Source organism: Mugil cephalus, chromosome 14 (genome assembly GCF_022458985.1).
Source record: "Mugil cephalus isolate CIBA_MC_2020 chromosome 14, CIBA_Mcephalus_1.1, whole genome shotgun sequence".
NCBI classification, from domain to species: domain Eukaryota; kingdom Metazoa; phylum Chordata; class Actinopteri; order Mugiliformes; family Mugilidae; genus Mugil; species Mugil cephalus.
The window spans coordinates 4,018,681-4,046,562 of NC_061783.1; the positions used below are offsets into that span (position 1 = coordinate 4,018,681).

The 27,882-nt window shown below is 42.2% G+C and overlaps 1 protein-coding gene across 2 annotated transcripts in view; it reads right to left on the minus strand.

The window, feature by feature from the left end:
* fam135b (family with sequence similarity 135 member B) overlaps positions 1-27,882 on the minus strand; it is a 48,719-nt gene that overhangs the window by 7,070 nt on the left and 13,767 nt on the right. For both annotated transcript variants that reach the window (XM_047605540.1, XM_047605541.1), the window contains exons 4-15: positions 22,848-22,987; positions 16,390-16,460; positions 15,005-15,178; positions 14,190-14,316; positions 9,610-9,769; positions 8,973-9,022; positions 6,997-7,152; positions 4,092-4,165; positions 3,864-4,018; positions 1,820-3,776; positions 391-557; positions 65-156 (exon numbers count right to left, since the gene is read on the minus strand). In XM_047605540.1, the coding sequence (XP_047461496.1) occupies positions 65-156; positions 391-557; positions 1,820-3,776; positions 3,864-4,018; positions 4,092-4,165; positions 6,997-7,152; positions 8,973-9,022; positions 9,610-9,769; positions 14,190-14,316; positions 15,005-15,178; positions 16,390-16,460; positions 22,848-22,987 (3,323 nt within the window). The remainder of the gene's footprint in view (positions 1-64; positions 157-390; positions 558-1,819; positions 3,777-3,863; positions 4,019-4,091; positions 4,166-6,996; positions 7,153-8,972; positions 9,023-9,609; positions 9,770-14,189; positions 14,317-15,004; positions 15,179-16,389; positions 16,461-22,847; positions 22,988-27,882) is intronic.

The window sequence follows — 27,882 nt, forward strand, 5'->3', positions numbered from 1 at the left end:
CACCAAATCCTGCTGCACATGTGACATCAGGTTCACTCCCAAAGGCGTCAAACATATACAGTACCTGGTTCCTCTCAGACATGAGGAAGTCGAGTCTGGAACCCGGCAGTCCCAGCTCAATAAAAGTCTTCACCAGCCTAAGGTCTGCGCTGTTTCCTGAAAGAAGAGGAAATTATACACAAAGCGCGTCCATTAATCATTTAAGTAGGGGCCTGGAGTGCGCTTTAAGGAATTAGTATTCCAAAATTATATAACACAATGTAATGTTTAAAGGCTGTAAGACACACTCTGAATTTATTACATTTACAATGCAAATAGGAATCACGTTACATTCTAGAATGTGGAAGTGGACTGCATTATAGCAGAGCATTCAGCAGGGTAGAGCCTCACCATCAAGTCCGTGGACACACACCACAAGGTGTATGCCATCGTCAAACTCCTCGTCGTCTTCCTCAGGGGGGAAGTACGGCAGATCTGACGCCAGGAGGGGAAGGTCGCTGTACAAGCTAGCCTGAAAGTTCAACTCTTTGAACAGTTCCTCTTTGGCTTTGTAGAAACTGGATAAAAGAGACCAGATACATTAGGTATGTTAGCAATAACCTGAAGACAGCTTTCTATATTTGACTAGCATTTCCCACTGCTCCCTTCTGAGCAAACAAACTCTCCCAACTCACAAGCGAACTCCTCAAAGTTTTATTGCCTTGTCATCTCGCCAGGTTACACATTTCACCCTCGCACGGGAGTCAAAACAAATCCGATTCCAGTTCCAGTACTTCCCGGCTAATCATGATGGATTTGTCTGCACACCCTTTGATGTGATTTAACACACGCAGGAGGCATTTCACCTCGTCTTGACTTCCGCCTCCTTTCACTTTGCTATGCCAGACTTTCCAGCAGCCAACTACTGCACAAGGTGTCAACAGTCGTCTCCAAATACCCATAAAACCTTGTGTTTTGGCCTTGTTTCTTGGTGTGGATTATGTTTAAAGTTCTCCAAAGTTTTTCTCTAGAAGAACTCTTTAGAAGCCTTATTTATTGACATCCTAGTCAGGCATTATTCATACCTGCCTGAACATAAGCAACATAACGTTCTCAAGCTTTCAGGTCCATTTAAATTCACTAAAGCCATTCCTTAAGTCAAACGTCTTGTCAGAAGTGTTGCTGGGGTTCAGTGTTTAGTGAGAAGAAAATGTTTTGGAGGCGCATCAATAAACTTTCCAAGCCTTTGAGTGAGTTTGATTGATAGCTCAGCAGACACCTTGATGCTGCATTTCACTCGACTGGGAACTTGAAAATACCCTCCTCAAAATAGAACAGATCACGAAGGAGGTCTAAGAATATATGAGAAATTTTGGCCCAATTTCACGCAACCTGCAAAAGCAGACAGTCTGTTAATATGGTTGGGTGGTGGTGTTCACTAGCGACACCATGTAACCAGTGTAAGACCATATAGGCAATTCTTCTTACTGTAAACCTTGTAAATACATACATCCTCCTCTATTCTGCTCCTCTACATTGATATATCCAATTATGCTCTTCTAATACTGTAAATATTAATCTTCTACCTTCCACAACTAGAGGAATTCTTTCCATTCATTTCAAGCTAAAACTGGTATTTCAAAATTGAACATATGCCTTAAGTTAACTAAGTCTGTATGTGGGCCAGTGCTACTCGCAGATTTCTGTAGACATCTGTTTTTATGTTTTTAAGAGACAGATAATAAAAAACAACAACAACACTGTTTAACTTTAGTTGAAGCGATTTCAAAGAAAACTTTGTTCTTTAACAACTCAAAATTTAACCGAAATAGAAACTCACTTCAGCATCCGTTCATTCGTCTCATCGTCCATGTTCAGGGGACTGAGAGAAGATGAGGAGATGATCCCAAAGGAGCCCAGGGGCTGATGGGTGATAGGTGAGGTAGCCTGACGAGTGGACATTCCACTGATGGAGGGAGAGTCTCTAAGCACAGATGAAAATGGCAGGCAAGTTGGGGCACAGGACACAGACATGTTCACCACCTCAACCATTTTCTTGTTCACAAATGCCAGCCCCGAATTAGGGATCTTTGAGGACTTGGCCTGACAGTCCAATGGCTCTTTGTCACTATTTGGTAGCCTGTTGAGGTCGGCAGGTGATGATGCGTCATTGGCTGTCAGCCCTGTGAGTTCACTTGGCCTCTGTGTGGTCGTGGTACTGTTAGGGAGGTCATCAGAATGTGACAGTTTTAGAGGTGTCTGTGAGCAGTCTCGACACTCCTGGCCCTCAACGCCAAGGAAACTCTGGCACTCATCTGCAGTGTTGATCCTCTCCTGATCTGTGGGACTTTCGTGCACACATGGTTTGCCTCTACGCCTGCAGGGCGCTGCTTCCGATTCAACGAGAAGCACATCCTCCACTGAGGCGCTCACTTCACTGATGTGTGTTTGATGGTTCATATTCTCCCCCTGGCTGCCAATAACAGCACTTTCCCTCACATGAGGGCGTTCTACAGACTCTTGTAAAAACAACCCTTCAGACACACCATTTAACACTGACTTGATTCTGTATGTCTCTGACAGGTGCTGGGTAGGGTTTGAGGATTCAGAGATAAAATTCTCCTTGAGAATAAGATTTGCTGTTGAACTCATGTCTAACAGAGACAATTCAGATTGCTCTGAATCTAAGTCGCTGTTCAAAGAACAATTTATCCTACATGAATCCTTTTGTTGCACTAAGCATTTACTATCTGTTTCCTGGTTGAGCAGCAAGTGGTCCTCCTCACCATCTTCTGGGCTACTTATCTGAGGTGCAGAGACTGACTTTGTGAGTTTGCTGAGCTGTCTCTGCTGCTGGTCCTCCTCGTACGGTAGAGAGCTAATAGAGGTGAGTGAGGCCTGTATACCCCCGCTAGGAAGGCTGCCATTGCTCTCCATCTGTAGGCCCTCCAGAGAACTCCGGTGGACTGGGTGGTGACACACTATTTGCTGTGGGATCTCCCGTTCGCTGGAAAAGTCCAGAGGAGGTCGGCCTCGCAGCACGGCCTCAATGGGCCATACCACGGAGCTCGGCTCGCTCTCAATACCTGAATCAGAAATCACAGAGGACGATCGCTTCATGATCTTGGAGCCAGCCAAGCCTCCCCGATGAGTCATCTCTTTTCTGAGATCACCTGGAAAGGGAGGCGTGACTGGAAGCGTATGAGCAATGGGAAGGCTAACAAGAGGAACATCTTCGTTCTCATCATCCATTGAGTGATTTAAAGGCATGGCAATGTCTGACTCCTCTTCATGGCTTTCACTGTCTTTTGCAATGCTGTGGTTTGTGGCATCACATAGTTGGATATTATTTTCTGTTACATGATGAGCAGGGGACTCTTCTCTACTGTTGGCAGAATCAGTGAGGGGACGGTGATTAGATGAGACTCCCTCCCCTCTACATGGATCTGAATCACAAGGCTTAACGCTGATGTATCTCTGGCCAGAAGTACAGCTTTCCTTATCTTGGCTGTGATTTCCCCCTGGATCCTTTAAGCTTTCTGCGTCTGCCAGAGAGATTTCAGCACTGTTCTCTGTGAGGTTCTGGGTATCTCCGACATTGGTCTTACTCTGGTCTGCCATGAGTGAGATATACGTGGGCAGGTCCATGCATTTATCACTTTCCAAGGAAACCTGGGGTATTGCTGGTGATCTGGCTCCCTGGCTGCTTTCAAGAATCCTGTTGGCTGGAGTGATGGCAATATCAGAGCCGGTTTGCTCATCAGCGGTTGAAAACGTTGGCACGTGTGATACCCACTCTGGAAAGACAAGGACATTCAGCTTTTAGAACTTCTCAGCGTTTAACCTTGACACAATAAGTTATGAAGTGTGAATAGCCATGTTACCCGTTTGAGGAGACTCCACATATCTATCCTCAATGATGATGGGCAGGCTGTTCCAATCTCCATCAATGTCCAGGCACTCAACAGGTAAAGGAGGCATCTTGGTCAGATACTCTGAGCATCGCACTTCCGCAGCTACCTGGCCATGTCTGTTGATTCTGAACCAGGGAAAAATATCATTAATACGCTTCTCTACACACAGAGAATTGAGTTCCTGCATCTATTACTTACAGTTCCTCTTGAAACGTCAGAGAAATCTCTTTGGGGTGTTCAGTGAAGAAGTAGGCCTCTGAGAACCTCCTGACCTGAGGTTTCCAGGAACAGACACATTTGATTTTACATTTGATGTGGTTCCTCATTCTTATGTTTAATGCATTGCCATGTAGGAAGTAGATAGTTATGTTTCTAACTTTATCTCATTGGCTAGCTCTATTTAGAAATGCATTGTCGTCGAAAGTCTGGTAAATCATCAAGTACGCTGTTTCTGGTGTATTTCCACCCCACAATAATTACAGGATAAGTGTTAATTGAAATCCTAACTCCACTGTTTGGGTTTGGGAATGACAGTATCCCCTCGGGCTAATCTAATAGCAAAGCAAACATGTTCATTATTTTCAGGCAACGTGAGATGAAACAGTGCTGCGTAATAGAGCCTTGAGAGCTACTCCACTGTGAAGCACATATTCATATGAAACAACCCAGTGATTAGGTAGAAATTGCTCTGTGAATGATATTAGCCCGCTCAGTTGGGTTTAAGCTATTGAGGTTTAGAATGACATCTTATCATTTCACTAATTCCCTCTTTTACATTCCCAGCTCGCTGATCATCATGTGAAACATTTATTTTCATTACACAACCATCCAAGTAAGTTTTCTTTTTTTCTGAGTAAACTATAATTGTTGAAGTATTTTTACTGAGTCATGTTTTACCCCTACTTGATTATGGGTTTAGAGATGATATATTTATGTATATCCTGTTAAGAGGCTGGTTTGATGTGCCCAGATCTGCCTTTGTCATCAGGAACCCCCTTTATGGTTCTGTACATTAACGATGACAGTGATCCAAAGCTGGCTTGACCTCACGTATTCCGCTGTGAGCAGTGGTTGGAAAGGCTGCTCTGCAGTGCCGATATGATGTATGCTACACGCAGACTATCATTTTATTTTGACGTGATGGATTGAAGTAATTCAGGACAGCACAGCAATTCAGTGGTTAGGACCATTGCCTCACAGCCACAAGGCTCTGGGTTTGAACCTTGGGCCTTTCTGGGAGGAGCTTGAACATTGTCCCTGTGCCTGTGTGGGTCTTCTCCTTCCATAGTTCCAAAGACATGCATGTAATTGGTGATTCTTAATTGGCCATAAGTGTGATGTGAGGGTGAATGGTCGACTGGTGACCTCTCAATGGTGTACCTTGCATCTCACCCAATGTGAGCCAGCCTCCAGCACCCCAGCGAGCTCTAAGGGCCTGTTCAGACCTTGCATTAAAATCCATTCTGGGCGATCTGATCACATAAAAGTAAAGTGTGAACACCCCCTGGACGGATCAAGAGATTCGGTCTCTGACCACATTTGAAGGTGGTCTGGGTTTCTTTGGTAATTTAACTGCATTGTACCCTGGGTCACAATAAAGACTTCCAGTGTTGGAGTTATAATCTGAGTTTTGTGCAGGTCTAACAACTGTCAGGGGGAAGGTCAATACATGATAACTTGAAGCAACCAAATAAAATATAGGTGCTCTCTGTTAAGGAGGTGGTAGAGATCTATTAGAGGCAGCTGCTGTTACAATATTCTATCACGTCTCAGATGAAATAGGGGTTAATTTAAATGTGAATCACAAAACTGAGATTGGATCTGGAGACGTATTTGATTCAAGATTCAAGATTCAAGATTTTTATTAGCCATTTGTGACAGAACACAGTCCAGACACATTGGAATTATTGTGCAGGGCTCTCTTGAGGTCAACAGAAAGATGTAAAGAAACTTAAAGTAAGAGAATATAAAAAATATAATGAAAAGGATAAAATATAAATAGATAACAGGGCAGATATGGAGACTATATACATATATGACATTAGATGCATGACATTGGAGATGCATGTTAATGCCAAATCTAAACACATATACCTAAAGCTGGTTACTTACGATGGAATAGCCCAGATTGGATATTAATGCAAGATCTGAACAGGCCCCAAGGATAAATGATGATCATGTATGATAAAGGGATCCATGTCTGTGAAGATTCTCAGTCATCCATGTCATGGTAAAAATAACGTTGAATAAAGGCAACTGGACAGTAAATGACAGTAAGTACCCAGCTTTTAGGAAAATAGTGGCACCAGTTTCTGGTCAAGTAAGTTTCTGGTGGGTTTACCCACAGAGTTTTCCTACTTAAACCTCAGCGTCCGACTAGTCTCTCAGAACTGAAGAACAGAAGAAATGTCTTCAAGAAATTCTACTAGTCCAGTGGCCTTTATTCAACTTTTGGAAAAGGGATCCATGCATCCTAATTTCCTCATACTAGAGATCTATACTGGAAATACTGGAAAGTCAAGTCTATACTCTAAAGACTGTATGTGTAATTCACTGATTGAATCACTGTCTAACATGGAGACAACAATCCAGTGAATTTGCAAACTAGCCACAAATCCTGGTGTATGTGCCATTGTTTTCTCATCCAACTCTTGCAAGTATTTTAATTGTAACCAACCAAACAATTACATTTACTATTTTTACTTCTTAATGAGTGTTCTGACAAAGTACAGCACTTAACTCAATCTGTGCATAACTTTAACAGATGGTCCAATTGAAGATAATTTTCACTGTCTTATCACGGAGATTACCTCAGAGAATTTGATTCAAAAGTCTAAAACAATATAGACAATAGTCTAGTCTAGGACAATAGTCACAAAATGCCTTGAGGAGTTGCTTCCACAGTTATATGTCGGTGGTTATGAAAAAAGTTTTTCTGCAGTATTTTTGAACTTTAGTGTGGGTGTTAAGGTTTAAAATCACTATATTTAAACATATCGACACTTGGCTCCATTAAAGACCCAGTAACTCAGACAATGTGCTCTCAATGATGACATTTAAGCGTGTTGTATAAGCCTGACATTGACACGAGTGGGATTCTCACCCTGAGCGTGTGGTGCTCCTGGGCCAGATATGACAGGATGTGGGGGTTGAGTAGAGCTGCCTCCAGGAAGCGGCTCCACAGAGCAGCCAGCTGGGAGCAGAGCTGGCTCACGTCCCTGCTGATCTGCTCTCCTACCTTCTCGTGGCCTTCCTGCAGCTGAAAACAAATAAATAAATCCATTTCTGTAATATCAAACCGAACGGGCAGGCTTTCAAACACCCCCCAGAATACTTTCAGTACAACTTTATTTCAGGATCAGTGTTTTTTCCTGCTGACATATTTATACCAGCCAACAAGGGAGAGTCTGTGATCTGTCAGTACACAATGTGGACAGTCAAATATAAAATGCATCACTAGCAAAGCACCAGTGCAGGAATGTCGCTCCGGACACTAGGTTTGTGCACTTCAAAAATACAGACATTTGCTTGGCACTGTTGAGAACAATAAGCATTGCGTGCACTTTGCATGAATTGGTTGGCAAAGACTTGGACTGTAGTAAAGTGTAACAGATGTCAGTTCATATTTACAAGCTTCCCAGTCCAGCTTTAAATACCCTGAATATGCCATTTCCAATTATTTTATTTCAGTCTCATCATTTGGCATAATTGCTGCATCCAGGGCTGTCGCAAGCAGACAGACAAATGATGCAACTGCCCAGGGCCCCCAGCTGGAAGGGGGCCCCCAGAGACAGCTGATATTGGCCCATATCAATGACAATGATGGAACATCTAGAGACACTAATCTCACGGTTGCTTGCTAGTGGCTAGAGGGGGCCTCCTGGGGACTGCTGACATTCGGTCGGATATCAACGACACAACTTGAAACCCATATAGTCAGTCAGTGCGTTTATGTGCATGGGAAAAACAATGAATTATTGCCTTAATCAAATTCTAACTGGACAATTTAATGCATGTAAACACGTTACTCCGAGTTCTCCTTCCGATTGAGACACCCAGATAATGTGATTGGAATTCGGTTTTCTCATGCATGCATACGCTTTATTGGGCTACAACAGGATATTGCGTGTGCGCATGCTCCACAGTCACTGGTGTATGATCCTGGAACAAAAAGCATCATGTACGAGAATAAAAAAGCTGTACTATTACCCATCTGGTTCTTGTCTGAAATGCTGGTCTGCTGCACAAATAGCTCTTGTTTATTATATGACATAATAGGTCAACTGGAAAATGGACCGTATTAACGTGGTATTATCCTGCTGAAAATACACATATCGCCACCTAGTGTGGAGGAGGAGGACATGTTCCCATCAGTTATTCAGTTTTCTTTGCTACATGTAAAGTCTGACAATGGCCATATTCAGAAAGTCGAATTTCAAGCATGACTCGATTAAGCTGTGCATGTAAATGCACTTCAGTAACCCGTTGGGAGTCTCCCTAATGGGGCCCCGGAGGTGCCTCTTGCCTGGGGCCCCCAGAGTATCTTGAAACAGCCCTGGCTACCTCATTCAGCTAGTTTGTTTGTGTTACTGTCTGAATTCATTGTGTGTCATGTTAGTCTGGACACAAATTAACGTGTTAAAGCAACAAACTTCCACAGCGGTATACCAGGAACTTTTGTTTTTTGCAAGGTGAAATTACTGTTTCTGTCAATGAAGTCTAGTGGATTTGATCAATATAATGGCTTCAGTTCCCTGTATGATAAGGCTGCCTGTCTGAAAAATCAAACAGTGATAATATTGTAAATATAGTGTACACTTTAAACTGATATAGATTTTTAAGTTGGGCCTTGTTTAGTACTGATCCCATCCACGGCTGTTCACTGGTTGTCTTATTGTATGAACAATCTCCAAACTGGGAGAAACAGACAGCGCAGTAAAATACACATATTGGGATTTTAAGAAAAAATGGTGCAACGTGTTGACTGAATCCAGGAGTGGTGAGAAAAGGAACAAACTTCAACATGCAAAGGGCAATAGATTGAGGTAGAGAAAGAAGGAATGAAAGAATTGCTCTTACCTGTAATTCTATCGTTAGCTGATTGAGAGTTTCTTCTACAGGTAACACCTCTGTGAAAAGAAAGGTTATTATTAGGAGAGCTCAGTGCAAAGGTTCATTACACTGTATGTACCAGGCTTGGGGACAGAATCATTAAATGTGCTGCTAAAGGACACAAAATCCGCTTGTGTACTATGAAGCCGGGAAGTCAGTCAGTGCAGTAAATTTTTAAGTGCTTTCATTTCACTTATGCATTTCTGTCTTTTGTTAATGTGAGGTTGTAGTCATTTACATTTATTAACTAGTGAATGCTTTAGCGTACTTTTGCTTTTGCAGGTACCATTCCTGCCTCAATCTGTCTGAAATAATAATTCAATAAGATAAGATAATGGATCACTATGCATCATTAGCACACAAATATTTTGCTTCTGTACTTACAGTACATTATTAAATGCTGATATCTTACCTGTAATGGTATTTTCAATCACTTTTTTTTAAGCATGCAATGTGATTAATTTTTCCACCACTTCCACAGTACTCTGCTAACCATATACTTTTATGTAAGAAAAATATTGAAAACAATTGCCCCAAAATTTGGATTTCAGATCTTGTTGACTTTCCATGAAGGAGTGAATAGAACCCTTTGCACATGCATCACCTGATTCCAGAGGGATCTGCTGAAGCTGTGGGATTTCCTTCATCAGTGCAGTGTAGTACGTGTGCAGGCCTCTGTGTGCCACCAACAGGAGGCGACAGAGCCGCCGGTGCCACGTATGAGCTCTCTGCAGGCAGTTTTCACTGGGCACATAAAAGCTTCCCTGTGGAGCAGTAGACACAGAGGAAATGTCAGCTGCTATGTAGGTCAGTCCTCACCTCTGAAGAAAAATGGCCTGCCTTAATTATGGACATGAACGCATACTTGAACTTTACGGCCTCCACCGCAGCAGTTGTACAGGCTTGCTGGACTGATCTTGTGGTAAAAGGAGCTTATTTCTGCATCGACAAAGTCACAATAATTACTCAGGAGATCAAATACGACGTTAGAGACAAATGGGCCCTAAACACAGCTTGCTGTGAGCTGTAAAAGCCGATCAATACCTTTATGTGACACAGGAGGATGTAGAACATCCCTGTTATCACCTTTAAAAGTTGTGGGAAGTTAACCCAGAAACTAAAGGCCTTGAGAAATAAAAAGGAATGTATATAAAATAGTGTGTACGGAAGCCAAAGTTAGTGAACATCCTCCACTTTTGAATTGAACTATCTGAATCTGAGCTGTAATATGGGCCCTGTTTCCAGCAGATGGCTCTCTAACAACGGAGTATAAGTATTAGCTGTGCTTCACCAGTGCAGTTTACAGTACGTGTTGAGCGTAACAGAAGCCCCTGTGTAGACAGCTACAAATCACTAAATACCACAACCATGCTTCTCATTTATCATCCTGACATGGGAATGACCCTCAGTCCCAACAGCACTGCACACATCAGCCCTCAAAATACAGAGCCAGGCGGATCAGCGACCGCCCTTGTCCGATGGCCCTTGACCTGGATCAGCCATCTGTGCAGTTCTTCCCATGGCTGGGATGTTTTGGTAGCGCCACTGCGGCTCGGAGCTCTGAAAGGCATGTGATCTCCTAGTATCTGAGGATGTACTGTAGCATGCCCGGAGCAAGTAAAGTCGCTGGCCCTATCATCATACCTGCGTGCGCTCTGTAATTGTGGCACTGCCGAATACCCGCACCAGGAAGGAACATCTGTATGTTTACTTTCATAATTCTCCTTAGCTTTATGGAGGCCTGCCGGGATCGGTCCGTGAGCTCAGAGCGGAGAAAAATAGCTATTTTTTCTTTGTAAACTAGTCATTATCCTAAAACCAGAGTTTCTCTCTGTGTGCTGACAATACTTGAGTTGCCCCAGCTCACCTGAGATGTGAAATTCTGGCTTTGCTTTTTTAGTTCAATATCACAGTGTGTACTGTTATGAAAGTGTTCACTACTGATGCTAAACATATTTTGCACAGGTAGAGTTTAATCCTGTCATGATTTCAAACACTCACTTCTAAAATCCCCATTCTTTTTCCTGCCAGGTGACATGATTAGAAATGCACGACTTGTGATGTGTTTTTCTCCCACAGAAACAACGGCAAAACACTTAAAGGAAATGGGGCAGTGTTAAGGGGGAAAGTGCTGAAAATGAACTGCAGCCGCAAGTAAAAAGCTCTAAATAAATAAAGGTTATAAGGAGGAGGTGACGCCGTGTGTGGATTTCACCTGCAGCGATGTGGTACGTGGCGCTTGTGAGCAGAACTCATTACTGTGATCAAACGAAGCCCCCCTGCTCGGCTAAATGCAGAGCTTATTAAAGTGCCCAGCCAGGGGTGGGAGTACAAACCAGGGGGGAGGCGAGGGGAGGTGGGTAGGAGTGGAAGCTCATTAGGATTTACAGCGCAGGCTCTGGCGTCCGCAAGGACCCGAGAGATGCCGCTTATGAACGGGGTGGAATAGCACTGCCCTGAAAAGGTGAAGCTTCATATTTGGTAGATGAAAAGTTATATCTTTGTGAAGTCACATCTCCTTCCTGACTTTCTCACACACAACGTGAGCTGACAGAACCTGCAGTATTGTCTCTGTATTAGCAGGGTGCACTTCCCATTTTCTGTCTTGGTAAACTTGGACTGGTGTAGGACTGGACAGTACCGTACAAGAACAGATAAGATGTGATTGAACAGCTGAGGGAGCATGAAGTTGAACCGGGGAGCATACCAAAGTTAAGCTAGCTGAGTAGTTTTAGTAGTTAGTAGTAGGGCTAAGCTAATCTCTAGGTTGAAAGTCACCAAGATCCAACATCTCGGTGACTCCAGGACACTGGAACTCACTGTTAAGCCTTCTTGAGGTGTCGTGGGCCTAACTTAATGAAACATCGGTGAAGGGAGATTCCTACTTGAAAACCCCATTGATGTGCCGCATACTGCCTACTGCTGTTGGCTAGGCATATTATTGGTGTCTTCTTTTGCTGGCTAGTCTGCTTTTTATTTATTTATTTTTTTCAGCTGGACTGGGCTTCCAAATGTGTCTTGCCCCGAATCTTGGCGCAAGGGAGAAGTGTTGGTTGACATGTAGTCACATATCCCATCACTTCACGGTCTTCTTGTTGGTTGCTTATTGGTAGCTGTTAGCCAGTCTGCTGGTCGGTTTGACTGGGCTTCTAAATATGTTTTGCCTTGTAACATCTCACCCTGTGTAATAATGAATGAAGAATACTAATTTAGGCTCATCATTCTTTGATACCATCAGTCTCAGATTAAGAGTACACATGCTTTGTTACACTGTTGCTCTTGTCTAGAGGGTCTCATCCTCACATGAATTTAGGAAGTCAGGTAACTTAGCGATGTCTGGACTGTCTCCTACCCCCTAAAGTTCTGGTCCGTTGTTCTTGTTACCTTTTGCTGTCGTCACCTACAACCCAGATCAGGAGTCACATGACCTTTTGTTTCAATGGAGGCTTTACAACACTTTTCCGTTTACATATAAACCCACTCCATCTTCCTTTGTATACAACAGCTCCATAACCGCCACCCCTTTCCTTTCATCTATCTGTAGAAGTAGTACATTTCCAATGCTCTGGGTCAACGTGCCTTCAAAGACCTGCACTCTGTGTCTGAAGGCTCACCGTATACCGGTATACCAATAAACACTCCACTACAGCAAACTTTGAAATAAGGACTATTTTTCTTCAACAGATACAGGCACACCAATCAACATCAAGAATTACTGGCAATCCAGTCCGACTGTAGCAAGCCTCATGCCGCCTGTATCGCGACCACAAAGCCGCACTCGAATGGCACCGCAAGACTACAGCCAACTAGTAGAAGTAGAAGAAATCTTTAAATGCCAATCAGAACAGAGAGTTGGAAAAGTCAGAACTAGCTGGGAGCTCGGAAACCTTGGAAAAGCTAAAAAAAAACTGTAGGCTTCTCCTAAATGACACGGATAACTTGGTCTACATTTATTTATTCTCAATGTCAGGGTGCAAATATTCATGAATTAGAAAGTTTAGACAACATGAATATGTGAAGCAGTCTTAACCCCTGCTTGTCTGTTTTCGTTACATCGGTATCTCTGCACTGGTTTGCTCAGCAAAGTGATCATAGTAGAAAGTGATTCAACTTGCTGGCAAAAGGAACAGTTTGAGCCAAACCGCAAAACATAAACAGGCACTTATTGACTGCACAGGACCAGCAAACAGCAGACCATCGACTTACGGCGTCACAAAGTGAGAGTGCTGAGTACACAGCAAAAGCCAGGCGCAGTTCTACCACACTTACCCTTAATTTCCTTTGTTTTTCCACCTGGTACCACTGCACTGAAGGCAATTATCTGTTTATGTGATCAAAGAGTAATGCTTCAGCTGAAGTAAGCCACGAGTAAGCATGACAAATATTTATGGTAAGAGTAATTTGATTTTTATTTTGGCCATCATGTAGTTGCTCATCTTAATTGTACTGTAGATGAGCACAGAGGCATGAGACACTCCCGTTATGTCCAGTGAGAGCCCCCTTATCGTTTCCAGACACTAAGCCTGGAGCCTACATGCCTGGGCAGGTGACTTAATCAGATTGGATGAGAAGTCAGAGTGCTGCACAGTGATAATCACCGTGTTGGTCTCTGGTCTTTCTGACTCCAAGACTCCACAGAGCCCCGACAAATGACCGTTTCAGAGGGACAGACGGGTATAGAATTTTTAATCCAGATCTTCTTCTGGATGGCTGTGACTCAGCAGGTAGAGCAGGTTGTCCACAAACCAGATGGTTAGTGGTTTGATCCCTGGAATGTGCCACACGCTGCAGTGTCCTTGAGCAGGACACTGAACCCCCAACTGCTCCCAGCTTTTCTACTTATTGGTAGGTATTGGTGGAATCCTAGGCCAACAGGTAGAAAATCGCTACATAAGAGCAAGAACATTTACCACTTACCATCTTCTCAGCTCAGAATCCCTTTGCTTCTGTATGGCAACCCATAACAAATCCTGGCTAAATCAGTCCGCTCTGTCCTAAACCCTCACATTTGCATCATCATCTGGCGCTTAGCAGCTTGCTTACAAAAAAATAACAAATAGGAGAGCACAAGCGGCTGAACGGGAACAATTGTCCAATTGTTTCCAGCTTGGTTGAGACAAAACGAGCTTTGACTTTCTGCAATTTTGTGTTTGAACGCAGCTGAGCTCCTAAAGGTTAACATACCTCAGAGATGACAGGCTTGCAGTAGCCAGCTCCGAAAACAAGGGTCTCTACGGACATGGCAGATGGGTCACTCGTGCTCTCTGGCGAGCCCTTCCCCAGCCAGGAGCCCTTCCCTGTACGTGCAAAGCTGGTGAGAGAGCAGGGAGGACACGGATAGACAAAGCATGAGTGTGTGTGTGTGTGTGTGTGTGTGTGTGGGAAGACAAATAAAATGAGAGATTGGAGCAGCTACTGTTCCAATCAATCAAGTGAAGCAGTAATCTATGTAATGCATGTCTGAATACTTAGTTTATGATATTGACAAATGAATTCATCAGGTAAGTGTTTCAAAAGCAATCCATTCAACAGATGCAGTACTAACTGCCACTGGCAAGAAAAAAAATAAAGAGCTGTGTCAACTGTTAGTTCCTGAGTTTCCTGAGTCTTCTCAGGCTGGACACGAAACGGTTCACTCTTTCTGTTTAACCTCCCCCATTAACATAGTTTGCCTGGGCACAGCAGTTTTTAGGTTTCTTCACACGTTTAAGTGGTGTACATTCAGCTACAGTCGGCGTGACCCAGCGAAAACTTTGGAGGCTGGTGTCTCCTTTTGGCTTCTTCAAAACCCACATCACAAGTAAGGGGACAGGATATAAGGAAATGAGCTGCAGTCACTGGTGCGTTCAAAACGTCTCGTATGGAAAAAAGGCTTTTTTAAACTGCATTCACTGGATGACAAGTATGAAACACAGGCAAGTGTCAGAAGTTTAGTTGGGTGTTTGGGAATACCGTGTGTCAAATAGGAATCTGGACTGTGCCTTCAAATCTCCTCTTACCTGATTAGCGGTTGATGTAAGGCAACCAGTGAAGCGTGTATGGAGACCGAAATGACGGACAGGTGGAAGTAGTCGAACATGACCGGAACATGGTGGTGGAGGCCTTTTCGTGGGTGGAAGTGGAGGCTCAGGGTTCGACTGCTAATCAGTGGGACGGTCGCTATCTCTGCCAGCCTGAAGAATTGTAAAGAGAGAAACAACAACACCATTTGCTGCCACATGTCCGTTCTTAATCCAGTAAACGGACACAATTATTAGACCTCAATTAGATTGGTTGGAAAATAAGAAAAAGTAGCAAAACTGTCAAATTTAAAAATAGCTAGAAATATGTTTGTCTTTTTACAAGCATTACTATGTTTGTAATACTAAGTATTACTATGACAAAAAAAAGGTTTCAGGTCTATATTTGCAGTTACCCTTTACCAGGAACAAAAGGGAAACAAATTGAACACATTTGTATAATCAATAAAAGATAAAAGATCATTTTAATGTAGAAAATTCCTAGAAATGGTATATTTTGGGTACTGGCAACCAAAAATGATAAAAAAAAAAACACTTAGAAAATGATTTTTTTTTTTGGGAATTGTGCTAGAGTTAAAGTTTCAGGTAGCAAAAAAAAAATAATTTCGAATTTGTACTTAAGTACAATATTTGAGGAAATGTGTCACAGTCCACCGCTGACAGCAGGAGAAAATAACAATGAAATATCAGTTTTTTGTATCACTGCTGAAATGAGAGAGAACGCAGATTAATTAAAGGAGTGCTAATTGTGATATTAGTGCACGCACTAAATCTGCAAGCCCGGAGAGTGTGAAATTTGGCAATAAATGAAGGAGCTCTTTCTCACAGGAGTGGAATATATCAGTGGCAAGTATGCTGTCTGAGAATGCGGACTGCTGCTCCCTAACAACTTAATGTTATTATTTAAGGACCTGCACATAGTCCTTGCAGCTGTGGAAGAAACAGTCCGAGAGTTTGCATTGGTAGACTCTGCATTTTGACTGGAATGGTAATAAAGACATTCAGACACACGGTAAAAGCCTCCATGCTATATACTATAATCACACAGGTATGACAACACAACCTTTAAACACAAACACATACACACACATGATGTATGTCTACTGGCTGGGATTGTACAAACACAGTGCCTTTTGCGGTGAGAGCTAATCCAAACTACCCATTTCATTTTTCTGCTGTAAATGTTCCAAGCAAAAGAACAATCACAGTAATTGTGGAATGAAAGGACAACAGTTGTAATCAGGCACTTAAAACGGTGCCTGTGAGTCAAAAGACATGGCATTTTCACCTTTGCATAAACGCAGCACATTGGGAAAGTCCAGCGTTCACTCCTAGTTTTTCCTCTCACAAACACACAAACCTACTGTTGCTCGTTGTCCGTGAAATGTAGATCCAGCTTCAGCTGAAAGTCCACCTCGCTCAAGGCTTCCTCCACCTGCAGAATTGGAACGGCAGTGTTACTGATGCAAGATGACATGCAAGGGATAGACAAAATAATGGCAATGAAGCATGGAAGTGTTGCAGTGACTCGATGAAAATTAAAAGTCAAGAACAGAAGACAAAAAACACAGTCACGTTGCTTTTCCATATACAGACTAAATTGATTTCTAATCAAATATTAGGAATGATTATGCCTCACAAACCTCACATTAAGAGTTCCTCATAAGTTTCCATTGCATTTTTGGTTTAATTGAGTTACACTTAAAAGTCAAAAATAATGTGAAACATTAACTGCAAATCTGGGACTATGCTCTTGCAGCATAAATCATGATTCCAACATTATTCATTAGGAGTCCTCTCTGCAAAAACACTTTTATTTTTCTTTTATAAACCTGAATTCTGCTGCAGATGTAGCACAACGAGATGTTGAGCCCACTCTGTCATTTAGAAATGGCATTCATATACACTGCTTTCACGATAATGCCTACGTGCGAGCAATTGTCAACTTGATTGTATTCAGAGAAGCTATATTTGAATGAATAACTACAAAGGAGTTCGCAGGCAGTTGCTGGGGTGGATGGTGGATTCACAAAGCGCTTGGCTCTCATGTCACACAATAGGGTTTTGCATCCTCACTCCCATCCTTGCTTATATTTAGGCGACATAAGAAATCTGGTTAAATTTACACCACAATCTTTTACTGACTTTAAGGATCGGCATGTAATGTTTATGGGATTCATGAGTGGAAATGGATGAAATTTTCTTCAGTGTGTATATCTGCAAATTGTTGCGGATTTCATTATGATTCCGAGTAAGCACATCTTTGATTCAGTGTGCTTAAAAAACTGCTTTCTATGTATTTAAATGCAATTGTAATGCAATTGACTGAAACAGGAATCATGCTCTATTAGCACAGTGTAGTTTTTATACTGTATATATTGACTGGCGCATAGTCACCTCTACATATGGATCATTATGATTTTGTAAGCTTAGAAAGGACCTTTTTTTAATCTAAATGAGAAGAGGTTCTGCAATGCCATGCTTCCATGTTACTACAGGAGAGTAGTAACACGGGTAAAGGCCTTTAGCATTCTTAAGCAGCTTAAATATAACTTTTGCGTCTGCTGGCACATTTCAGCTACTGCAGGTTCTCCTACACACTTGGAAATGGAGGGATGAAGGAGGGATATTGCGTTTGTGTTTAATCTGCAACTTCACCACAAGATGCCACCTAATCCCACACACTGGACCTTTAACCGAGAGCTGTCAGCGCTCAAATACAACCACACAAATACTTAGTAAAGCTGTGGGCCGTGGCTATTGCGCTGCAGCATCTATAGCATCAGCTTTCATGTCACTCTCTTTTACACTCCAGGCCATTCAGCGTCGCCCTTTTTCATCTGTAGGAGAGCATCTGCCTCTAATGTATTCACTGTCACACAGGTGCACGTCAAACATGAAACACTGAACCAGTGATGGGGGGCAGTAATCAAGAGTAACACACGTGGTGAATTTACTACTACACAAGGAGCTCACACAAGCTAATGTGACCAGCCTTCTTTGCAATTCTGATGTAGCCACTTCAGTATTCCTGTCAATGACGTCATTTCTTTTAATCTAAAGTCTGCACAATTGAATTACTCTCATGTTCAAAGTGCTATAGAATATAACGGCATAAATTTGAACCACAAAGTGGAAAAATAAAAGCAGTGAGCAAATTACAAAGGCGGTGCCGGAAGTGAGTCTTTTGAAGGCTGAGGTGCAGTGTTGCAGATTTAATGAAAGGTTCTTCGTCTCTTTCTCCAATACGGCAAAACGCACACTCACACTTACAGTAAACGTACAAATCTCTGCAGTTCCATCCGATATTGACATTCAGATTGATTGAGCATACATGTGAGTGTACACAGGGGAAATGAGGGTCTATTTTTGTCTCTGTTATCTGTAGCTGTGAGCAGGAGATAGCCTCCAGAAGGTTAATGAGCAGAGAGCCTTCGGGAGGGCTTACAGCTGAAAACTGATACGACTTTAAGCTCCTTTGTCTCTACACCTCCACATGAACAGGTACATTTAATGAAATCTTCTAAAATTAGTACAGTCTCAGAGAACCAGAGATCCTCCTGCAGAAAACCTGCTGCAGACATGTGTATGAGACTAACTGAACAACGGTTCAGTTAGTCTCATATCATGTAAGCCAGGGCTATTAACTGGATGATTAGCTTTGAACAGGGTCCATCTTAACTCTTACAGATCCCAGCCCTGGGCCTGTATGGTCACTGTCACTGCTGATCAATTTGAGCTTTGGTGGCTCCCAGTAACAAAAACAGGCAGACTTGATTCTCAGGGTCACGCCCACAAAACCATAAAGGACAGCTCATCAATAAATGTCTGACTGGTTTACACGCATGATCATTTGAGCTAAGCACAGGCACGCTGGGGCCCAGGCAATTTACATGAGTCTGTCAGCTAACCATCATCAATACCTTTAGTCCTATTGTTGAGATCAGTAATGGTCATACAAGCTCAGTGTCTGTAACTTCCAGGACAGTTATCTTTTGAAATACGATTTCATGCGGATTTGCGGGGGACGGGTGTCCATACCTTTCAAAAACACTGATGGTTGGACCACTGTAAAATAAAATGTTTGGGGTTATGGGTTTTTGTTTTCCAAATTCTGACTTTATTCTCCAAATTCTGAGAAGAAGTTCAGATTTCTGATATTTACGTTAATGTGTTAAGGCTTTGTGGTGAAGTCGTCAATGGGCAGGGCATCCAACTCTTTGGTCAGATCCTGGGCTTATTCCTGTATACGCTAAGGAATATTGTCCCTCTCGTTCAGGCCTCAGCCTAAGGCATCCCAGATATGCTTGATAGGGTTCATATTTGGGGAGGAAACATGCCATGCCATCTGCTGAACACCCTCTGCATCAAGATATTCTTTCACTACAGCTCCCCAATTACTGATCTTGTCATCTTGCAGACTAAAGTTGTTCCCATAGACCTTTGCTGCACATTGGAGGCAACAGTTCTCCAGGATGTCCCAGTACAAAACGTTTCCATCCAGCACCACCAATGGTGTTATTCCTCCATAATGAGTTCTGGCCCAAATCATCACTGAGTCGCTACCTCCTAGACTAGTTTCCTGGATGAAGTCATTGTGGAGGTTCTCAGCATATAATCACCACCACTTCCATCTAAACAGACAACAAGGATATAGCATCTCTGTAATCTGTAAGCTGTAATCTTCCGTGCTCCATAGCCCAGTTAAGTCAAGCTACTCTGTGTTGAACAGTTAGGGATGACACTTGGTCATTCGTCTTGCTCTGTAACCATGCTGAAGCAATCATGCTGAAATTTTGATTCCACGGTGTCTTCTCCAGAAATGACAATGTCGGCTCACTGACGTTTTCCAACTTCTACAACACAAATTAAGCAGCCGCCTATAATTTTGTCTGGTACTTAGACGTGGTCGCCCTGGAGGTTTTCGTGGCCTCAAATGACATACTTCTTGATGAAGTTTGAGGATTTTACAAATCACATTTTGTGGATTATTCCAAGGAAATTAAAGTCTTATCAATTAAAGGCAAAAAGTCCAAAAAATATAATAAAAAATAAAAAAAATGCAATACTGCAGTCAGTGTAAATGTGGACAAATATCTCTCACCTAGTTTGACACACCTACATGTCTCTATAGTTGCCTCTCACTGTCAGTGTTAGGTTTTGTTTGTTGCTATATTATTTTGTCTACATATGAATAGGGATGGGTATCGGTTTTATCCAATACAGGTGTCAAACAGAATATTAATTTAAATAATATAAATATAACTAAGGCTAAGAAATATATGAACAAATATGAATAATATTGATAACAAATTGTAATTATGGGCGCACAATAATTATCGGCCCGATATCAGGAAATGATGACATCATTCTGATATCATGACTTATCAGCCCGATAACATATAATATATAATTTTGTCAGCACTGCGGTGTGAGTCGTCGTTTTTATGTGGTGCTCCCTTTCCTACATGAGACCTGCACAGCCTACCGTGAATGCTGCGTTCAAGTATGCTGCGTCACTATAATCGGAAAAACAACCTTCTGACTGAAAAAATGCATTAGACTACTTCCTCATGTCGGAAAACAACTCGTCAACTCTGTCATAATTTCGGTAGTAGCTGACTGATATCAATGTCTTATCCACAGTATTTACTGACTGCCCTGGACGTTACACATAAATCATAAAAACATGAGCATAAAAAGGTCAGGGATATGACTCGCAAACCAGAAAGGGGAATTTCCGTCACCTCATGGATGCATTACAATCCGCACACGTTTCTAAATATACAAGATAGCGGTAGTAGTGTGGGAGTACATTAGTCTAAGTTGTGTCATTGGTGCATCATTTTTATTTTTGTATTTGTGAAGAATGCACTTTTCCAGTTTGTTTTTTACATTTTTATTTACCAAAAGTTGTTTTGCATAGAAATGTTTGAGTCTAACTTGTGTTAGTGCGTTATTTATTTTTTAGAACTTGTGGGACACACTTTTTCACTTTATTTACTTTTAAACCTGATGCAAAGTATTTCAGGTCTAGAGGCCTTTATTTGGTGATGTTCATTTGAAATATCAAATAGTTTTGTTTGACCTTGATCTTTACCCAGTTTTGTCTTTACATTTTATTACCAAAAGTTGCAAAATATCTAATTGTAGTGTATTATTTAAATTACACACTCACTTATTACTTAAACGAAAATCAGGTTAACTATTATTTCTTGAAAATCAAAATTGACCTGATCTTACCAATTTGCTTGCATAGTTTTTCATCTGAAAAAACAAATATCTTCATTTTAAGAGTCAAAAGTGTTTGTTCATTAGTCTTTTTTATCTCCAGGTATGTTAACGATTATCGGTATCGGGCTTTGGAGGCAGAAAGTTATCGGTTATCGGTATCGATTTCAAAAAACTCATGCATCGATAATCACAATCATAATCAAAACAGTGGTGTGAGGTCTTACAAATATTAGGTGTTACTTCCCTTGCCCAACATCACTTTGGAGAAATTGTTGCAGGTTGCCAAGTCTTTTGAGGTGAAGTATAGCTAAACTTTTGACGTGTGGCCTCAGGCATTTTGAAAGTTCACTTCCATTCATTTAGGTGAAAAACTGACATGACGTCACATGTAGTGTCAACACAGCAATGGAGCTATGGAGGCGCTAATTAAAAATTCAGTCACCGAAATGAAGCACCCAAATCTGCATTGCTTTTCAGTCTGTTTACTATCGTTTACATCAGCACCATATCGGTACCCGTCCCTATGTATGAATGGTGGTCTGAGACATGGAACTAAACATGCCCATTCTGTTACATACAGAATTAATTGATTGACCCACCTTGCAGAAAGCATGAATGGCACGGTGTAAGATGACGGCCCTATCTTGAGAACTTTTGATTAGGATTCTGTGAATGTGGTAAAGATATAGAAAAGGAACCTCTTCGGTAATGGGCAGACTAGGAGATGCATTGGAGTGGCACTGAAAATAAAAACCCATTTTTTTATCTGCCTCATGTCTGTCACTGGAGGGAGCTTCAAGCTTTTTTATTTTATTAAGTTACTGAGTTTCTTTAATGACAGTTTTCTTTAGTGTAGGTACTTCCTTACAAGTAAAGGCTAAAACATGTTGTGCCAGTGATTTGTTTGGTTGTTCTTGAGATACTAGGGTGTAGTGTGGCTGTTGTGGTCCATATAGTTGCGTTAAACTAGTGAAAGACGTCCCTGGGAGACTATAGAAGACTAGATTGAGATCAACACACAAGTTGAGTTCAGTTATGGACCATACTGCTTTATCCTCAAAGCCAGACCAGCTTCCCTCCTCCACTGTTTTTTGTGGTGGAAAGTTAGACTGGAACAATTCAAAGTCCTGTCAATCACATGATTTGTAGGGGCTTTATGCACTTATGGACAGAAACGTAACACCGACTTGGTGCTGTGGAGTTGAATTTGTTCAAAATGCACAAACAAAATGCCTCTGATTGGTTGTAGGACTATTCAGTGTATTCTTATTTTATAACACTAATATTCAAGTGGAGTATATTTTAATAAGAATTCAGTCTTGCTATTCCAAGGTATATCTGCTTATACTGACTGGATAAAATCTGTTAGAAAAAGCAAGTATTGTTTGTGTGAGATGGTTAAAGTGACGAGTAGGCGGGAATGATGAAATGGCTTTTGAAAGGCCTATTAATTCATATGGTGTTAAGCCACTAAATGCACCTGTGGAAGAAAACTATTAAAATGCAAACAAATGGCATTCCTATTTCCTTTTTTTTTTTTTTTTTGCATCTCTTTGCGTGCACTGAAAATGTCACCGGCATGACTCACCCTCTCTCCGTCCAGTAGCAGCTGGACTTTGAAGATCATGCAGTCATTCACAGCGATCTCCTCATTTCGGTAAAGGATCTGAAATATCCGGCTGAACACGGTGCCGTCGTAAACCCCCGCAGAGCTGAAGCTGCACTCCACTGATGCGGGACACAGAAACACAGCAAGCATGAGTTCAATGCAGAATAGAGCAGAACCACTGACTGACACAAGTACACCGGTCGGACTGGGAAAAAAACAAAATGCAATGATTTTATTATATAAAAGATTTCTCTCCGTGATAAAACGTGGAGAGGTCGCGGATTTCAACAGACAATTATGGACGCAAACAAAAAAGCGAGTTTTGAATTGGCAAATTCATCACCCGATATTTGCACAGTGTGGACAGTTTTACGAGAATGTACCAGAGCTGAGCGAGGGTAATCTGACATTTGCAAATGTTTACCTAGATTTGTGAGGGATGTGAGCGTGTATATTCTGCAGGCAAGTGCTAAGGTTTGTGAATATGCGTCAATATGTCTTATTGTTATAGCAGCAGCTCGTGCTTCCTCTTCTATGGTGGACTTCTGTATGTTTAGTTGTTATTGGGTACAATAACACAATGGGAACATGATGATATCCTCTGAGTCTTTTTAATTTTATGATCAAAATATTAGTTTTTATATGTAATAATGACATCACCTGCTACCAAGGTGCACATAGGAGGAAGAAAGGTCAACATTCCACTTTTATTTTCTCAGCCTTTATTAGGGTCATATTTCTAGATGCTATATATAAATGTTTTACTATAAAAGTGTCATATAAACTGACTCAACTGGACTTATTCCTTAGCTGTTATTCTCCATACTCAAGTCTGTCAGACAGAAAGGTGACATGAAGTAACGACTGGAGACTAAAACTTCCCATCTGGTTTTCTGTTTCCACAGAAATTAGTTGCATCAGAATTCACCTATAACAACCCAGTCACACCAGCACAAAAATGCTCAACTTTAACTGTCAAATCTGTGCCACTGTGCCAAATGCAGTGAGCATTGAACTGATAGGATCTCCAGGAGTTAGTGTGGCTGACCATTCTGACAAATGAAGTGAATTAGCAGTCGACTTTACACCTGCAAAAGTTCACCCACTGTTCTAGCAAGGCCATGAGACGTCTAAAGCCTGATATTTCACAAAACTGATTTTGCATTACTACTTTCTGCCATGCCCATCCTGGCCTAAATTCAGCTGCATGAAGGTATGCAAATGTATTTCCTAAAATGTTGAAGTGCTCCATTAATACAGAGCTATTCACAGCTATTATGTAGCAGCTGAAGATGATGAAAAATACATTTTCTCCCCTACGTTTTTCTGCAATGTTGCATTTTACACTGATTCGGTTCGTGCTCACGGGGCAATCAAAAGAAAGCAAAGACAGCATGTTCAGTTTGAGCATCGAGCATCTGGGCTAACCTACGGAAAAAACAACATTTCAGTGTGTACGCTGAGAGGGTGCGCTACCGCTGTCAGACGCTTCAGAAGGAAAGAAGCAAATGTGTGAAGTCATGATTAACTTTTTGCCTTTCTTAAAAGTACCTGGCTTGGGAAATCGATTATATCAGTGCTAACCCAACGTACTCGGCTGTAACGCAGTATTCGCTAAGTAGGTGCTGGATCAGTTTCTCAGTGGTGCAGTATTGGAGAAACGAGACTAAAATCTCAGCATCATTTCAGTGTGAAAGAAAAGGAAAAAGTGAGTGCAAATATTTTCATAAGGAACTGGAGAAATGAGCTCACACACTCATGCATAAAACTGCACGTATTCAGCTTGTTTCCGTGCACATTATGGCAGTGTACTGTCTGCTACCGGTGCAATCTTCCTGGCAGGATTGCGGCATCCAAGGCAGAGCTGCTGTCCTGTGGCGAACAGTAAGAGGTCTTTCAAACCCCCTGCTGAGACTGTGCTCTTTTCTGTCTCATTCTTACTCTCCCTCTCTCCACGGGCCGCCTCCCGATAACGCTGTCACTACTTGCAGCATCAAGCAGCCCCAGCCGGGATGAGTGATGTGCGGGAGAATGACTGTTGTCAAAGACTTGGAGGATGTGTGACAGTGGCAGCGTTATCCCACCGGGGATGTACTTTCTGTGGAAGGAGTTGTAGCTCTGTCTCAGCACCGTTGCAGCCACACAAATGTGACTCTGAGTTTTTGTTCGGCTTTTGCCTTGTTTTCATATTGATTTCCAGCAACTCTCTAAAAAGCGTATGGAAATTAACATGAGTGCATTTCTGTGGGTATTTGACCTGTGATGGACTCGGCATCTCTCCCTGGGGCTTCCATGCATTCTTTCATTCAGTGGGTGGCCCAATCAATTAACTGTAGCTGCTGAAGTTGCTGCTTTCACGCGGCCCGCACTGTACTTCCTTTCAATGCCAGTTTGTTTTACAGGATTGATTAAATGTACCAAGGGACCAGAAGAGATTAGACCTTGATACGAAAGCAGCTTTGCTGAGATATCCACCTTGGCACTGATAGCAGTGCTGTTTGCATGCAAGAGAGAACATGATACTATGAGCACTGCTGTTATGTGTCATTCGCTAATTGTTAATTGTTAATGTAAGGCCTCAGAGTATACATTGGCATTAACAATATCTAACCTCACTGGATTGTCTCTCTTTTCAATGTTTGCTAAAGTTAGCCACCATCCTGGTCATCCGCGGCCTCCTTTGGTCAAATCGTCCATCCAGTGTGTGAGAATGTAGGGGTCGGTGAATGTAGTCCCATCAGTCAGAGTCAACTTTATAAAATAACACTCACGGTCTCGGGGAGTGAGTGTATTAGTATATTCTCTGAAATATGCGTTTTGCTTCTTCATTCGTGCCAAAACAGTCAAAACAGTTGAAATATGCTAAGCGCCGTTTACAGGCTAAAGTGTTTGAGACGTGTTGCTTCCACTTAAGCCTCACCCCTCAAAAAAAAGATCACATTTTTGTTTATAAACCGTGATGGGTCTACATCTTCAGTCATTCATTGCTGGTGTGTCAGGCAAGTGTAAATGGAGCCTACACATCTCAGGAATCACTCAATAACAGGCATACTGACATTTGTCAGGATTGAGGAGTCATGAAAAAAACAGATGTCTATGACTTCCATGTAAATGGGATATCCACACTCAGATCAAAACTGGAATAAATCTCATAAGAAGGATGCTGGTGCACAGGAAAACATAATCACTATGGGATCATCCCTATGTTCCCTGGGTCCTATGTTCCCCGCTTTGTATGTGACCGGGGAACATAGGACCCTTTTCTTAAAAAAGGGTTAGGGTTAGGGACCCGGGGAACATAGGTACAGTACGCTCCCATCACTATCACAAGAATAACAAGCTGCTATGATAATATAATTGACTTCACGGACTAGATGCCTTTAGAGATGTCATAATTTGCAATTCCAATTCCAAAGTAAGAGCCAAAGCACAAACCTCAACACTATACAATTACTTGCATGTTCCCAGTGAATGCAGAACCACATCAAACCCACTCAGTTCTGACTGTCAGGTATACTGCAGTTCTCAGAGGTGTTGGTGCGTTATCACATCCTGCACATTAAACCCTGCCTGAAATGCCCCTACCCTAATCTTTTGCCGCGGTGATTCTGTGCAGGAAATAATCTGTTTACAGCCTCCAGAGCTCTGCATCCGCTACGTGTGTGTATGTGTGTGGCGGCGGTCACCGTCGATCGCTAAGACTCGCAAAAACCTCCGTACAGAACTGCGTTCCGTGATCCTAATATGAGGTAGTAGTTCAGTCCGTGCAGTAGGAGGGAGCGTAAACAGCCATCGAATCACAGTCATTAAATGCTTCAGTTAAGTGTGTGGTGCGATCCTTCACGCGCTATCTATTTTTTCTGAAGGGCACAGACAATTGAAATGTCAAGCATACACTTATAAAGAGAACCGGGTAAGGGATTATTTCCTCTGTCTATGTATGATGAATGTGAATGCACTGCGCGGGATGGTGCATTTATGCTCGGGAACTGGTCTGCGAGGTGGGACGGCTCAACGCATTGACCTTGTGCAGGGTGCTGCAGAGGGGAATGGAGGGCTGCTGCCTCCATTTACAATATTAGTTACTCCAGTTACAATATATGGACATGATCCTCACTGTAATATGCAGTACTTAGTGGGTGCACGTGCTGTTGCCCGGTGAAGGGGGGTTGAGGTAAAGGTAGGATGCAGTGCTTCAAAGGGCTACAGTTGGCATTTGCTGTAGTGTGACACTGAGAATTATCACCAGAATCAGGAGCAGCTCCTCTTGGCTCCATGGGGTCTCAGCTGTCCAATACACAGCTTCAATGCTTGGGTGAAAACGCACACATGGTCTCCACAGCCACAGTCACACGTCGGCCGTCAGTAGGTGTACAGCAGTGAGGGCATTTATACTGACAGCATGAGCTACAAGGCTAAAACCAATGTCTTTTTTTCTCTCTCTCTCACAACAACCTGTAACTTGAGCTTTAAATCGCATAAAGGACTAAAATTCCCTCACAATCTCAAACGGCCTCACGGGAACAGCGGGGCGCAGTGTCAAGCACCGGTCCCCACAAGTACAGCAAGTTCACAAACACATACGCACGGCGCTCCAGTCATGACGGGCTAAAAATAGCCATTAGTACCGAGAATCAGTATTGCCAGTGAAACGGCTTTGCGCATTGCCAAAGATCCAGATTTTGATGCATAGGTAGGCTCAGAAACACTCTATCGCAACCCCTGAATACAAAAGAGGACAAGACGCACACTGAATGCCTTTATGATCTGAACAACCCTCACCTAAATGTGTTTAGGAATTAACACATAGTATTTAAAATGCACAGAGTATGAAATAAAGTGGTTTTTATGCCTATTTGCCTGTGCCGGCGTTAGTTATCTACAACATTTTAATTAAGCAGCCACAAGGCCTTAGCTTTACGAGAGAAAGTGATTAAAAAGGTACAAACTGATGTGGTGTGGAGTTAGATGTTTGAATCATCAGAATTAGAAAATACTTAATTTTTTCCCTCAA